This window comes from Sinohyriopsis cumingii, chromosome 10 (genome assembly GCF_028554795.1).
Source record: "Sinohyriopsis cumingii isolate HCF-2022 chromosome 10, ASM2855479v2, whole genome shotgun sequence".
Classification (NCBI taxonomy): domain Eukaryota; kingdom Metazoa; phylum Mollusca; class Bivalvia; order Unionida; family Unionidae; genus Sinohyriopsis; species Sinohyriopsis cumingii.
This window is the reverse complement of record NC_142970.1, coordinates 103,579,181-103,596,165: the sequence shown is the minus strand read 5'-3', so window position 1 is coordinate 103,596,165 and position 16,985 is coordinate 103,579,181. Positions and strand designations below refer to the sequence as shown.

The following is a 16,985-nucleotide window of genomic DNA, read 5'->3' as shown; positions in this document are numbered from 1 at the left end:
CAGTATAGTGATTGTTTTATTGTCATTGCTTATATAAAGTAGATGAAACAGTAACTTGGAATGCTTTCACTGGAAACAAAATCTCTGTGATACTACAAAAAATAACTTAAATGCAAAACCTAACTGGACAGACAGCTGGACAGACAGGCAGGGGTTATACTATATATGCCCCTACTACAGTCATGTTTGGGCATAAAACTGTTTACAAGATGACAGTAAAATGTATGAATGTTTGTTGTGATTTAAACAAAGCAAATACTAAATGCTGCCTCACAGCTGTGCCAGCCAATTAATTATACAAAAACTGAAAGTGTAAGTTTCACAAATTTCCAGCAACGTGTCAATAACTGAAATCAGTCCATGTTCTGGCCCACCCCCCCAGGTTCTGGGTTATAGAAAAGATCTAGTGCATTCCCCTGCATGTTGTAAGAGGTGATTACTGGAGGTAGGAGCCATGCTGACTGACTTATTAGCTTACCGGACTTGAAACTAAAAGGTTGTGGGGTCAGTCAGGGCTGACTACTACAGCATTGTGCTATACAATTTAATCCAACTGCATCAGCACCAAGGGGCCCCGAGTGGTCTAAAGTGCTCTCTGTTACGGATCACTGCCATCTCAACTCTCTTTGAGTCTCGGATTTGGCTAATGTGGGTATCTGAGAAAGCTTGCCAGTAGCTTTTCGTGGGTCGGTACTTCTTTTCAAGGTTTCACCCCCACCCCCATTCTTCTTCCACCATTAAAACTGACCACCTACCTCCAGCCTATTGTGTGCTGAAAAATGGCGTTAAACCCTAAAACAACAACAACAGCATCAGTGCCAATTTGTCTTGCTGTGCCATCGAACATCAAACCAAACCAATACTGACTGTACTAAGGAGTCAAGACCTTTTGCAGGATGCAGGATTATAGTTCTGTAATTTGGTTAAAATCCAATGATCAGAGGGCACGTGTATCTATTAGACTCATAACATACTTACTGCTTCTTTTGGTAATCATATGAATGCATGGATCTGTCAACATCTGCATCTGACATGTTATTATCATTTCATGTCTTAAATTATCTTTCCAATAAAATTATTATTAATATTATTTTTATTGTTCTTGATATTATTATTATTATTAGTAGTAGTAGTAGTAGTAGTATTGTTATTATTTTTATTAATATTATTATTATTAGTAGTAATAGTAGTAGTAGTATTGTTATTATTAGTAACAGTAGTAGTAGTATTGTTATTATTATTATTATTATTATCATAAATTAACGGACAATGGCTCATAATTAAGATTCAAGTACTTTGGAGTATATTTACAAGTAGATACATACAAGATAATAAGTGATAAATCTGGATACTAATTCTTTACATAAACTCCTGTGACTTTGTTGGCTTACACCTATTATAAGATACATAAAACACCCACTGGCCTGTGAAATACTCCCCATAAATGTCGACAGAAATTGTTACAAACTATATAATTTATGTACAATATCATTCATAAGAAGTAGTTCAAGTGAGATTTACTGGTCTATCAGTCATAACTTTTGTGAATATAAGGTCAAATATGCAGAAAAAAAAGAGAAATTAAATGTATTTAAACACACCTTGTATACTGAATGACACATACAGGTGGGATTGTGAAGCATGAATATAATTTTTGCAAAGTGGAGGTGGTAAATAATTCAGGTGCTTGCGTATACCAGAAAGTCAAACCAAACTGTATTGACCCTTTATAATCGCTGCTGGATAATGCACTGGCAGATATGGGTCTGTGCAGATTGCGAGAAAAAATAAGTTTAACAAACAACACAGATATTGCTCTTCAAGCACATAATACAATGGCAGATTAGGGTCTATGTTTTTTTGCAGTAGGACCCGAGTTTTAATCAAGCAAAATGACAATTTTCAAAGAAACCATATGGGATTGTCTTAAGCCTGCTATGGCCAAAGTGGGTACTAGCCTGGTACAAGCAAAGTGAGTACTGACAGCTTTTGCCTGTTACTAGCAATGTGAGTACTGATAGCTTTTGCCTGGTACTAGCAAAGTGAATACTGACAGCTTTTGCCTGTTACTAGCAATGTGAGTACTGATAGCTTTTGCCTGGTACTAGCAAAGTGAGTGCTGACAGCTTTTGCCTGGTACTAGCAAAGTGAGTACTGATAGCTTTAGCCTGGTACTAGCAAAGTGAGTGCTGACAGCTTTTGCCTGGTACTAGCAAAGTGAGTACTGATAGCTTTTGCCTGTTACTAGCAATGTGAGTACTGATAGCTTTTGCCTGGTACTAGCAAAGTGAGTGCTGACAGCTTTTGCCTGGTACTAGCAAAGTGAGTACTGATAGCTTTAGCCTGGTACTAGCAAAGTGAGTGCTGACAGCTTTTGCCTGGTACTAGCAAAGTGAATACTGATAGCTTTTGCCTGTTACTAGCAATGTGAGTACTGATAGCTTTTGCCTGGTACTAGCAAAGTGAGTGCTGACAGCTTTTGCCTGGTACTAGCAAAGTGAGTACTGATAGCTTTAGCCTGGTACTAGCAAAGTGAGTGCTGACAGCTTTTGCCTGGTACTAGCAAAGTGAGTACTGATAGCTTTAGCCTGGTACTAGCAAAGTGAGTGCTGACAGCTTTTGCCTGGTACAAGCAAAGTGAGTACTGATAGCTTTAGCCTGGTACTAGCAAAGTGAGTGCTGACAGCTTTTGCCTGGTACTAGCAAAGTGAGTGCTGACAGCTTTTGCCTGTTACTAGCAAAGTGAGTACTGATAGCTTTTGCCTGTTACTAGCAAAGTCAGTACTGATAGCTTTTGCCTGGTACTAGCAAAGAGAGTACTGATAGCTTTAGCCTGGTACTAGCAAAGTGAGTACTGACTGACAACCTTTGCCTGGTACTCTGTGTGTGTGTGTGTGTGTGGTTTGGATTTTTAACATAGCTTTAATAATTTCTCAGTCATATCACCACAATGTCTGTAGTGTGGCAGTTTATAGAGATGTCGAGCACTGGGGTATCATGCTGCAGACATGCAGCATGATGTCCCACTCAGTCACATTATCCTGACACAAGGCCGACCATTTCTAACATTAACCTCTTAATGCTGAGCGCCAAGCGAGGCATCTGTTAGTACCATTTTTATAAGTCTTTGGTATGACTCAGCCAGGGATCAAACCCACAACCTTCCACATCCAAGGTGGATGCTCTAACAACTAGGCCACCGGAGTGGTCTAGCCTGGTAATTAAAGTGGGTACTGACAGCTTCAGCATTGTCTTTCTTGACACATTAACAAGCCAATATCATGAAATTACTATTAATTTCATAATAAATGGCCATTTAAAGTGTATTTCATGAGGCATATTTATGACCATAATGACATTACAATACAACAATTGTTTTACTTTTGCACTAATGTGTTTATCCATGACATGTTTATCCATGACATGTTTATCCATGACATGTTTATCCATGACATGTTTATAGTTTAAAGTTCCAAGCTGGAGTATTTCATGTACCTACTGTATTCAACATAATAACCATGGTAAATTTCATAAAGTATTACCCATTGGTAAATTTTACTGTGCATTAACCATGGGAAAATTTCATGATGTATTATCCAATGGTAAATTTCACAATGTATTATCCATGAGTAATTTTCATGATGTATTACCCATGAGCAATTTTCATGATGTATTACCCATGAGTAATTTTCATGATGTATTACCCATGAGTAATTTTCACAATGTATTACCCATGAGTAATTTTCACAATGTATTACCCATGGGTAATTTTCATGATGATACCCATGGATAAATTTCACCATTTGTTGCACATGGGTAAATTTTATGATGTATTATCCATGGGTAAATTCATGATTTATTATCCCTGTGTAAATTTCACAATGTTTTACCCATGTTTAAATTTCACAATGTGCTACCCATGTTTCATTAAGATTAAAGCCCATTATAATAAGTTCATGTGAATGATGTCATAGACTGTGTCCTCTTCTCATGCATATACATAACTAGAATTACATGTAGCAGCTCTATTTGTCTTTGCTGAATGCTTTCCACTTTGGAGGTTTATTTTATCAACCAATATGATTGCACCCAATAAGACAAATGTACAGTCCTTTTCTAAGACAAATTTAACTCACACATTCTGGGCAACAAGATAAAAGGCATGTTGGTTGGCAACAAGAAAAAAAGGCATTCTGGTTGGCAACAAGACAGGCATTCTGGTTTGTAAAAAGACAAAAGGCATGCTGGTTGGTAAAACAAAAGGCATGCTGGTTGGTAACAAGACACAAGGCATGTTGGTTGGTAAAAAGACAAAGTCATGCTGGTGGGTAACAAGATAAAAGGCATGTTGGTTGGCAACAAGACAAAAGGCATTCTGGTTGGCAACAAGACAGGCATTTTGGTTTGTAAAAAGACAAAAGGCATGCTGGTTGGTAACAAGACAAAGTCATGCTGGTGGGTAACAAGATAAAAGGCATGTTGGTTGGCAACAAGACAAAAGGCATTCTGGTTTGTAAAAAGACAAAAGCCATGCTGGTTGGTAATAAAAGTCATGTTGGTTGGTAATATTAAAAAAAGGCATGCTGGCTGGTAACAAGACAAACAGGCATGCTGGTTGGTAACAAGACACAAGGCATGCAGGTTGGTAACAAGACACAAGGCATTCTGGTTGGCAACAAAACAAAAGGCATGCTGGTTGGTAACAAGACAAAAGGTATGTTGGTTGGTAAAAATACAAAAAGCATGTTGGTTAGTAACTAGACAAAAGGCATCCTGGTGGGTAACAAGACAAAAAACATGCTGATGGGTAGCAAGACAAAAGGTATACTGGTTGGTAACAAAAGGCATGCTGGGTGCTAACAAGAAAAAAGGCATGCTGGTTGCTAACAAAACGCATGCTGGATGCTAACAAGACAAAAAGGCATGCTGTTTGCTAACAAGATTAGCCATTCTAGGACTGAGACAATCATCTGATTAGCCATTATAGGGCTGAGACGGTCATCTGATTAGCTGTTATAGGACTGAGACAGTCATCTTATTAGCTGTTATAGGACACTGATTAGCACTAGGTATTTCTTTGTGTCTTTTGAGCAAAAGACAAGGCATGTACTTATTAAGGTATGTGCATGTATTAGATCAAATAGGCAACAGGGAAAAGTAAGCAATGATTCTTGTTCAAATTAAACTGTATGGGACTGGTTCTTTTTTTTGGTTCCTATTAAAGTAGAATTTAATTAAATACTGTAAAACATACATGACAGCCATGCAATTGGTGCCATAGCTCCTTGTACTGTCTGATTTCTCTCTAACCTGATTAACTTTTGTGATCTACCTATCTACCTACCTACCTACATATCTATTTATCTATCTATCTATCTACCTACATATCTATTTATTTATTTATCTATCTATCTGTATGTCTGTCTGTCTGTGTTCCAGTTGAATTTACAAGATTTCTTTGATAAACAGGACACAATTGGACACAATTGTGATATTATAAATCCATGCATAGCAGCATTTGAAGAGTAATAAAAGAGTCTGTCTACGGCTTAAAGCACACAAACAACATCAATGGGCACCAATAAAGTTGTACAATATTTGTGTAAAGTCCCATAACAACCAATTATAGGCATTATAGGCACCTATTGAAGAACTTACCATACACAATATATCATCCTATCCAGCTGTAAACATCAATAACCCCATACTGGATGGGATAAATACACCAATAATTAGTCCCTTTAGGATATGACACATGGCAAAGTCCAGCATTGGGTAAGTAAAGTACATCTACATAAAAAGACACCTAAGAGAGGATTTTACTACTCACATACCAGATGCGATAAGTACACCAATAATTAGTCCCTTTTGGGTCTGACACATGTAAAAGTCCAGCATTGGGTAAGAAAAATACATGTACATAAAAAGACACCTAAGAGAGGATTTTACTACTCACATGAATTATCATCTATCATAAACTTTGTTCTCATTCCTGATAAAAATAAATATGTCTGTCTGTTACATGAGACAGCTTACGAATGCAAATTACTAGCTCTAAATCATGGCAACAGTAAATCTAGCCTGTAATAGAATTGTTAAAATATTCTTTTTTTTTGCATTTTGACTCATATTTTTTGGTACTGGAGATAAATTAGCATTTAACAATGCAACAAATATAAGAAAGCATACTGCTGTTTAAGTTCTTTATGTTTGATTTTGCTGTCAACAAGAAATGAAGAAGGGAATGCCTCTTTCTGATGTCTACTATTAAGTTATGAAATACATCCATGCCATTTTGCATTTATATTATATTTCGGGCTTGTAATTAATTGTAGTCTACTAGACCAAGACTGTATAATTTTCCCATAGGACATGTAGTTTTTTAAATTTCAGGTGTCACCAGGCAATTGGTAAAGGACTAGTGAAGATTCAGCATGGACTAGTTAATTTCTCAATCTATTAGTCCTTCTGGCCAAAAAGAAATTTATCTAAAATTCTAGGCTTTTATTTCACTCTCATAAGTCTTTTTCCATCAGCATTCACATCCAATCTCACCCCATCCACAAGAAAGCAAAGGTCTGATGTATTTAGTCCCTTGCATTTGAGTCTAGTTCTGTAATCCAAGTCTTATTTGGTCATTATAAATTTATCAGAGTCTAGTTCTGTAATGCAAGTATTATTTGGTCATCATAAATTTATCAGTCTAATTATGTAATGCAAGTCTTATTTGGTCATCATAAATTTAATGTAATGCAAGTCTTATTTGGTCATCATAAATTTAATTTAATGCAAGTCTTATTTGGTCATCATGAATTTAATGTAATGCAAGTCTTATTTGGTCATCATAAATTTATCAGAGATCTTTATCAGCCTTTCCATGCAGCATGTTAAAATGGTCACTGGACAAGGCCATTTGGACTGGACAAAGCCATTTGGTGGACAAAGCCATTTGGACTGGACAAAGCCATTTAGATCTGACCCTATGTGGCATGATTAGATACATAAAATGTGGGCAAGAATTATTACTACTTACATTTATTTTTTAAAAATGAAACTCTCAGATTCTGCAATGGTTTGAAATAATTCTAAATCCATTTTTGTTTATAACATGATATAAAATATTTGAAAATTAGCTCAACTTTTGAATAACTGAGCTTAAAACATGACTACTCTATACAGTTCCCATATCATTTGGTGGCATGGCTACAGCAGCCCTCTTGGGTCATCCAGGTCAAGCAGGAATGACCTAATTGTGAGTAATATAGGGTGTGGCATGACCCTGTACCTATCTGTCAATTCAAAACAACCCAGACTGAGATATATCATGAACTGATAAGGCAGGTACATGTTAATCATTTCTGGATATGGTGAAATTAAAGAAAAATGATTTTATATATATATATATATATATATATATATATATATATATATATATATATATATATATATATATATATATATATATATATATATGTGTGTGTGTGTCTAAATAGAATAAGCTACACATGTACATGTAATGTCTATGTAGAATAAGCCATACATGTACATTTTATGTCTATGTATTGTAAGCCATGCATGTACATTTTATGTCTATGTATTGTAAGCCATGCATGTACATTTTATGTCTATGTAGAATAAGCTATACATGTACATTTAATGTTAATTGGATAAATTATACATGTACATGTACATGAAATTAAAGAGAAATGATTATACATATATATATGTGTGTGTCTAAATAGAATAAGCTACACAAGTACATGTAATGCATGTACATTTTTGTTTATGTAGAATAAGCTATATACGTACATTTTATGCCTATGCAGAGTAAGCCATACATGTACATTTTATATCTATGTAGAGTAAGCCATGCATGTACATATTATGTCTTTGCAGACTAAGCCATATAAGTACAATTTATGTTTGTATAGAATAAGTTATATGTGTACATTTTATGTCTGTGTAGAGTTTCCACCCCTTTGTGATTTAATTTCCCTTAGCAAATGACCTACATAAGGAATATTTACTGTCACAATTCGTATTTATTTCCTGTATTCTTCATGCCAATTTCTTCTTTTGTACTAAGCATAGTTACAGAACATCAGTTCTGGTATAAAGTTTGTATCTGATGCTTAAAAAGCTGCAGGCATTCAGTGGTATTATTTGCATGGCAAAACAAAATAAAGAAATGAATACAATGAATAAGACTCCTGGCAAAGCACCCCATGCTCCCCCAATCTTGGCCGGTGACAAAAGATGCGGCTGACATAACCATACATTTCCTGAATGATGTCCAGTGTACCTTGTCAAATCATTGTCAAATAAGCACATGCCAATGGATATCGCTTTTAGACACAACTTTACTTGATTTACAAGACTGATGACTGACAACATCCCATGATTCCTTTTACATGGATGGAGTTAAGGACTTATTGAAATAAAAATACTTTATCCTATTATCAGCATAATAACCAGGGCAACTTATTCATTATAATTTACACATTACTGGCAATACAGCCAGGGGCGGATTAAGGCTCACTGGTGCCCTAAGCACTGACAAATCTTGGTGCCCCCCTCATTTCCACGCTGACCGACAGAGGTCAGAGTGCACTGCGCCAGCAGTGCTCCTTGTGGTACACCTGGGAAGATAACCCCAGGGTGCACCATGATCAAGAAACAGAACATTATGATCAATTTGCACTAGTTTTATCAATTTTTTTTTATAAATCTTCATTCGTTTTTTTTCTTTTCACCCTTTTGTCAACTTTGTGGTGCCCCCTTTGGCCTTGGTGCCCTAAGCATGTGCTTAGTCTGCTTAATGGTTAATATGCCCCTGAATACAGCTAATACAAAGTATGCATACAGACCAAGTAACAAATTATACAAAATTTTACCATGCCAATATGCTGATGTAAGCAGATTTGTGAAAAAAAATCAGATGTGCAAATATGCTATATAAACTAGGTCCCTCTCTGAAAGGTATGATGACCCGTCTCAGTAATGAAGACCTACACCAACTCCTTGGTTAAATTGGCATTTTAGGAGTTTTGTTGTGGGAAGTGCTCCTTTTCCTGCACGAATGTTTGCACCTCTCTAAACAACTGTACAATGCTTGGTGGTACAAAAGAAAGTTTGTAATTCAGCCCCCCCTCCCCCACCATGCACAAGCAAGAGGACCTACCTTGTATGCAGGTATGCATGGTAACCCTCATAAACCAATCACTGGAATTTGACACCAAGATTAGAAACCTAATTAGCAAGAGTCCACACGCCCTAACAATTTCAATTAATTTTAAGATCAACTGTTACACACACACCTGCCTAAAATGTTCACAATAGTCTGGTGCACAGCAAGAAGTTAATAATATCACCACTATGCTGAAAGGTGTAAAACCACAAAATGCAAAAAATGTGTTAAGGCCTAAAATTAAGACCAAGGACTAATGTACAATACCAACATGCCTGAGTGAACAAAAGAATGCTGTATACACATTATACCAAATTTGGACACACATGTGGCATATGAGCCAAGATCCAGTGACGCTTCTGTCATGGTGTTGATAATGTTACATTTGGTATTGGTACATTTCTAGTTTTTGTGTTGGTTTAATTTGACACAGCTTTATTTGAAACACCTTTCATGTTTTTAAGAAGTTCAGTTAATGTATGTTTTTTGTATTTTTTTTTTGCATGTATTGTAAAAAAAAACTATCTGTATTCCCATCTTGTACATACAAGGTTTGTTTAGTACTGTTTGTATTGTTTCCCATTCTGTATGGTGTCTCATTTTATAACCATCTGTTGTTACTTAGTTATTTTAGCACAATGGGGCTAATGTTATCTATAAAATCTCACCAAGTTTAAGTAAATCTTCTAAATTATAGTCTTAGTTTACATAAGGCTTTCTAGGAGTCAGATCAGACTAGTGTTAATCTTGCATTGTGTAACACTATTCTATTAATGTTAGTCTTGCATTGTGTAAAACTAGTCTATTAGTGTTAGTCTTGCAGTCTAACACTAGTATGTTAAGTGTTAGTCTTGCATAGTGTAACACTAGTCTCTTAGTGTTAGTCTTGCAGTCTAACACTAGTATATTAAGTGTTAGTCTTGCATAGTGTAACACTAGTCTCTCAGTGTTAGTCTTGCATGGTCTAACACTAGTCTATTAGTGTTAGTCTTGCATGGTCTAACACTGGTCTGTTAGTGTTAGTCTTGCATAGTCTAACACTAGTATATTAGTGTTAGTCTTGCAGTCTAACACTAGTATGATAGTGTTAGTCTTGCATAGTCTACCACTAGTCTATTAGTGTTAGTCTTGCATAGTGTAACACTAGTCTATTAGTGTTAGTCTTGCAGTCTAACACTAGTCTATTAGTGTTAGTCTTGCATAGTCTAACACTAGTATATTAGTGTTAGTCTTGCATGGTCTAACACTAGTCTATTAGTGTTAGTCTTGCATGGTCTAACACTAGTATATTAGTGTTAGTCTTGCATGGTCTAACACTAGTCTGTTAGTGTTAGCCTTGCATAGTCTAACACTAGTCTATTAGTGTTAGTCTTGCATGGTCTAACACTAGTCTATTAGTGTTAGTCTTGCATAGTCAAACACTAGTCTATTAGTGTTAGTCTTGCAGTCTAACACTAGTCTATTAGTGTTAGTCTTGCATAGTCTAACACTTGTCTCAGTGTTAGTCTTGCATAGTCAAACACTAGTCTATTAGTGTTAGTCTTGCATGGTCTAACACTAGTCTGTTAGTGTTAGTCTTGCATAGTCTAACACTAGTCTATTAGTGCATAAAATGAGTGTTAGTCTTGCATAGTCTAACATTAGTTTGATGGTGGTCTTGCATAAGATGAGTCTATTAGTCTTGCAGTGTCTAAGACTAGTCTTAGCATTATTCTACTCTTGTATAACATTACCTTAGTGTTTGTTTTACATAATATGTTATCATGGTGTTTTACAGATACAAGGATTAGTGGATACCTTTATCATACATGCCTTATACCGAATTTCTCTACAAATCCTAGATGCTCCAACCACCCCCATCCCTGGATGTGATCCTTGCATGGGGTTTCTCAACTTTTTGAAATGGTGGATACATATTTTTCAGTGTAAGGAGACATTTACAAATAGCAACTGATTCTTCACAAATGTCTATCACTTGGCTTGTGTGAGAGGAATTCTTGCTAGCATTACTGTATAAAGAACAGTTCTTCATATTACATTTACAAACCCCAAATTCCACAGATTTACAAATCCCACTTTCCACAAATTACCCATAGATCTTACCTCTATATCTCATATCACAAACCCCAATTTCCATAGATTAACCATACTCTCCTCTATATATGCTATTACATTTACGAATGCCAATTTCCACGGATTAACTATACATCTTACCTCTATATCACATATTATATTCACAAGCCACAATTTCCACAGATTACCGATAGATCTCACCTCTATATCACATATTACATTCACAAGCCACAGTTTCCACAGATTACCCATAGATCTCACCTCTATATCACATATTACATTCACAAGCCACAATTTCCACAGATTATAAGACACGTCTGACGTATAGATCTCATTTTACATTTACAAATCCCAATTTCCACTGCTTATTCACCTCTGTATAAACATCACTTGTCCACTAGGGACACAATTTTTGTGGGACCATGTCGGACTCCATCATAATTATTTACATATTACTGAATACCACAAACCTATATAGTTAGTCTTCGTCTAATTTCATCTCTAACTTTACTGGAATTTATTCATTCTCTGAAGAGCAATTTAAATAAATGTGGTAATGTAATATCAATTATTTCCAACATGGAGTAAATTAACAAAATGTGACTGCTCTGGAGATGAACCATGTGACTTCCATGTACTGACCAAGACTAGTAGCCAATTCAGACTATGATGTAGACAGATGTGTATTGCAAATCGCAGAATGCAACTTGTGACTGATGAGTCATGCAATGTTATCTTACCAAGTAAAACATGTACATATATGGACTAACTTTTATTTAACCATTACAGGTAGATATCACTATTCATACTGCACATTCACAGGGGAGGGCTTATTCACTGCATAATGTAAATTTACAGGGGAGGGCTTGTTCACTGCATAATGTATATTCACAGGGGAGGGCTTGTTCACTGCATAATGTAAAATCACAGGGGAGGGCTTTTTCATCATCTAAGTATGGTTCTGCATTTTATATCAACTGTATCATAATAGAACTGTGCAATCGGCTATAAACCATGAACACAGTTTACTGGCATGAATAATTTGTCTTAAATTTCACGTCTGTTAAAATAGTCACTTTTAAGTGATATAGCAAATTTAAAATAGGGAAGAATAAACTATACATTTAATTCATTACTGTTTTGCAGGTCATTATAGAAAAGACTGCACGTACATACACATTTCAGGAAATAATTTGCAATCAAAATGTATTTTTAACAAGCTTCAACCAATAAAATGGACTGATACAGCATACAATCCTTGTAAGAAAATACTGATGTCCAATCTGGGTTTAAATATTAACTGTACTGTCACTAGTTTGCAAGCCATTGGCTAGTCAAGTTCCTGTTCGAGCAGTGTCATTAAGTTTCAGCTGTTTTCAGTCAGTCAGGAAGAATCAGCAAATTTCTCAGTCTAATAGTCCTTCTGGCCACAAAGAAATTTATGTTAAATTCTGCGCACATCTACACATTTGAATGCACATGTTCTGGTATGAATAGTTCTCTCATGTATATAGAACATGTATGGTGTCTGAGGATTCCCTCCTGCTCACTAAATGGAGGGGTGGTATGGGAAGGAACCAATACATATTCATCCCACTATAAAATAAAAGTGGACAGACTGATAAATCTGTCTTACAATTTAGATTTTTGCTATAACTGCTGGGTCAAGATAATGGACAACAGTTCACTGGCAAATCATGAAAGGTTATGATTATGGCAAGCATTTCTGTTTGTCACATCTAAATGGAATGTAATTAAGCCAACTGTGACAGGTGTCAATTAAAGTTTTGGTGCTTCTCATAATCTGTGGAAGTGAATGGTACAAGACTGACATGAAGGACAGCTATGGTCATTATGTAACTCATCTGAAGTTGAATTATGTTACAATTTAACTAACTGAATATTAGAAATGGTGAACTATGGTCACAGTGTGTGGTACATGTTGTACATGTATATTCAGACTCTGAAAACAATATTCACATATGAACTTGTGATGGATCCATGATGAAAGTTTCATTGAAACGTAATTTCAAAAGGGGGAGGGGTGTATTTACAAGCACAACCATTCAAGCACTATAACTGCAAAAGAAAGCGTTGACTTCAATCAAAAGAAGGTAACTGTTAGCAGGGTAAGGATAAGTCAGTAAGAGCACTATTACACACCCACCCTTCAATCCATTACTAACAATATCTTTAGAATGCTATGGTCACCATTAGGTGAATTTCAAAGATCGTATTTCTGAAAAGCCTTTACCTTAAAAAAAAAATACGTCTACGGTATATCAAAATTGCTGGCTGTTCTCGATACAATCAACAACGGGTCACTACCAGTCACATTATGCATAAATTATGCCAATTAAACATCGATCCCAAGGGCACATGTACAGCTTCCCTACAATACCTTTGTTTGGAACTACTTTATTTCCAGGCAAGGGTGTCTCTTTCCGTCCAAAATTTGTACTTTTGTCACGCACATATCATTAAATACTTACCACTGTCAAAGCCAATAAACCAACTTGCAAAGCTTTTTCCTTCTTTTCTTCCTCGTATCATTATGAAATCTTGATAATAGCTAGTCCTCTACGTGAAATTCCACATGTACACTGTCTAGGCATTTAACAGTAATCCTAATTCTTGTTGAAACATCGACATATTTCTCACTCAAATGCACATATTGACCACACTCGCCTGCTGTTCTTCATCCACAATGTGCCTTGTCACTCATACATAATTAAGTCATGTATCAGAATCGGTTTAAACACACTCCAATACACAGAAGCTACTTTACAATTCCTTGCCAGGTGTTTAATTAAAAAGATTTTCTGTAAACAAAGGGGTTCTAGCTGGACAGAGAAGTCACATTTTGAATCATGTACACTATTAAATAGCAAATTCCTGGTGAAAATCACAGGTAAGGTGTAGTATGTGAGGATGTTTGCCTCAGGTGTGCAATCAGCGACTGCAGACAAATGACACAGATAAAAGTTGCCACTCGAAATCAATGCGAACTACCTGTGTGATGATGACATCACAGGGTTAAAGGTCACAATGCCTACAACTTTAAGCTTGATAATCGAGGCTCCCAATGGGGAATACAAACAGGGATGGGTGAATCAGGTGAGTTAATTTTGACTGTGAAGTTGTTGAAAATGACAAAGATATAAACAGATAATAAATATAAATAAATATTCTCAGCATGTTTTTTATTTTTTAATGTTTTTCTAATTTTATGGTGTTTGTTTTTGTAATAATATTATTATATGTTTTTATTTTATAGGTGTTGTCTAATGTTGTAAAGTGCTTAGAGCTTCTAAAGATTAGGCGCTATAGAAAGTCCTCATTATTATTATTATAATGAATTCATAATGTTAGAGAAATTAGAATGTCTAACCATTAAAAAGTATTGTGTATTATTTCTCTATTTAAATAGTTATCACAGCTGTTAATTTTTGTTACTATGCTTTTGGATTTGCAGAGCAAAATTGCAAACTTTTACTTTCTTGTGGAATTGTCTTTTTTAAAAAAAAATAATAGCAAAAATAATGAAAGCAAGAAAAAATAAATTCTACACTTTCTCTCTGTTGATACAAAGTTTTAAATCTTTTAAACAAATGACAGTGTTTAACCTCATTGTAATTATAAATAACACTTACATTTGTACTGAAGTATGAAAAGTTAAATGTGTTGTAACAACAAAACAAAAAACTTTGCTGCATGTGTAATTTATATCAAGAACTGACTTTACTGCTGGTACAATGCCATTTCTTTTAATTTGCAGATTTTTGTAGATTTATTTCTGGTATTCTGTATGGATTTTGAATAAGTTTATCTAATTTTCATTGTCTCTAACAATAGTAAGTGACCCAGACTGTTTGGATTACCATGTGGTACAAAACTAGAAGAAAAAAATGTTATTATAATTATAGACATTTATTATAATTGTAGACATTTCTAAAATATAAATTTATATATTTAAATACACATTTATATATAAAAATATAAATTTATATATAAAAATATACATTGAGTCATCTTTGATCAAGACTAAGAGGTCTAATTTACACAATAAAAATATATGCATCGGTTTAAGTAGGTAAGTGAGAAAGCATGCCAGTAGCTTCCTGTGAGTTGGTGGTTCTGACAGGGATTTCCCTGGGTTCTTCCTCCACCAGTTATACTGGCCCCCTGTATAGCCTATCATGTGCTGAAAAATGGCAATAAGCCCACATCAGCAACAACAGTGTTGCCACCATATGTTAACAGAACAGTCAGGTAGGGAATACAACTCTTGGTATTTCATAAATTGTCTATTATACAAGATAAGCTGATGCTCTACAGTTCTGTATTTTGCATAATGTTAGATTTTTAAATAAAAACAATCTCCCAGGTTTTCCTCACTGGTTATATGGGCTGTTTATAAAAGACCTTGTATATCTTAGGCATTAAGTTTAGTCATCCCTCAAAACATGCTCACAAAACTAAGATAAAGGTAATGAATGGTAATAAATACTTTGTCCAGTTTGGGATCTAGAGCTAACTGTTGTAAAAGTACAGCATTACCATCATGGGATATGTCCCAGAGCAAATTTAGTGAAATTTTATGACATGCAGCAGGACACATCAGGCCTTTTCTACATCCCCAAGCTTGTTGGGAAGTGTACATTGAGGAAACACTTCCTCAATGTTTACTTAGAGTGACCCTTATTTCTCATTATGTTTACCTTCTTCACTGTTGTCTTGCTCCAGGCTAGCTGTAAGCAAGTTTGGCTGATTCATTTGAGGACAATTTTATTTCTCTGTCCTGAAAAATCCTTTATCAACTTAGAGCACTACAATTTAATTAGGGGTGGGAAGCTGAAATTTTCTTCAGACCAAGTAGTTATTCTTTTGTTTACCTCAAGATAACTTTTTTAAAAAAATTTAAGGCCCACCCCTACCCCAAAAAGTGAAATGGTTGGCCCCTTAAATATTATTCAAGCTTAGCCAACTGAAGAAATATGTTATCAATCATTTCAAAATATATTGAGTACATCGGTCATTTTACTTACAGTTAAAACTTATTATCTTTATAAGCTCATGTCATTATTCAAAAGATTGTTTGGTTGTATTTTAGCATCGTATTGTTTTAGAAGGACATAGGAGTTATGTACATTTTTTAATAAATACCAAGGAAGGAACTGGTCTAAGGCACTGCCCCCACCCCACCCCCCAGTTAATCTTTTAGTTTTTTGTGTGTAATGTAATGAGTTCAATTTATTGTCATGGACCTACATAGCATCCAGAAGAAGCTTATGTAGGATGACAATAATATGCATGCATCATCAAGACATGTAGTCACTGCCTCTAAAATAGCACATATTTCATACCCTGTCATGTGGCAGACATCATAACTTAATGTAGGTCAGGAATTTCTGGAATGCCATTAAACCTATACATTTTTATTGGTTAAATAAATTACTGACAAAGTTTTAAAACAGGGCACGTATGTGAAAATATACCTGTTGCTCAATTAACTGCATTGGTTGATAGGATGTTTTATGTACTTGTAATGATCTTGTTTCTAAATAAATACAGTAAACACCAAAATAAGCATATGCAGAAAATAAGTGCAAAACTAACTGCATATGTGTGTGTACAACAAAAGCAATATTTACAGCTTTCTTATTTGGACATGTATTTACTTTTGTTCTAAATTTAGCCTACAATGGCACTAAATAACTTCTTT

At 35.2% G+C, this 16,985-nt stretch overlaps 1 protein-coding gene across 6 annotated transcripts in view; it reads right to left on the bottom strand.

The window, feature by feature from the left end:
* LOC149790748 (uncharacterized) overlaps positions 1 to 16,985 on the bottom strand; it is a 253,054-nt gene that overhangs the window by 118,997 nt on the left and 117,072 nt on the right. Inside the window, exon 1 of one of the 6 annotated variants that reach the window (XM_089972809.1) lies at positions 13,753 to 14,249. The exons of the other annotated variants lie outside the window; for them this stretch is intronic. Coding sequence (XP_089828935.1) covers positions 13,753 to 13,813 — 61 coding nt within the window. The 5' untranslated portion in view covers positions 13,814 to 14,249. Of the gene's footprint in view, positions 1 to 13,752; positions 14,250 to 16,985 lie in introns of those variants that run through there. 6 annotated transcript variants of the gene reach the window in all.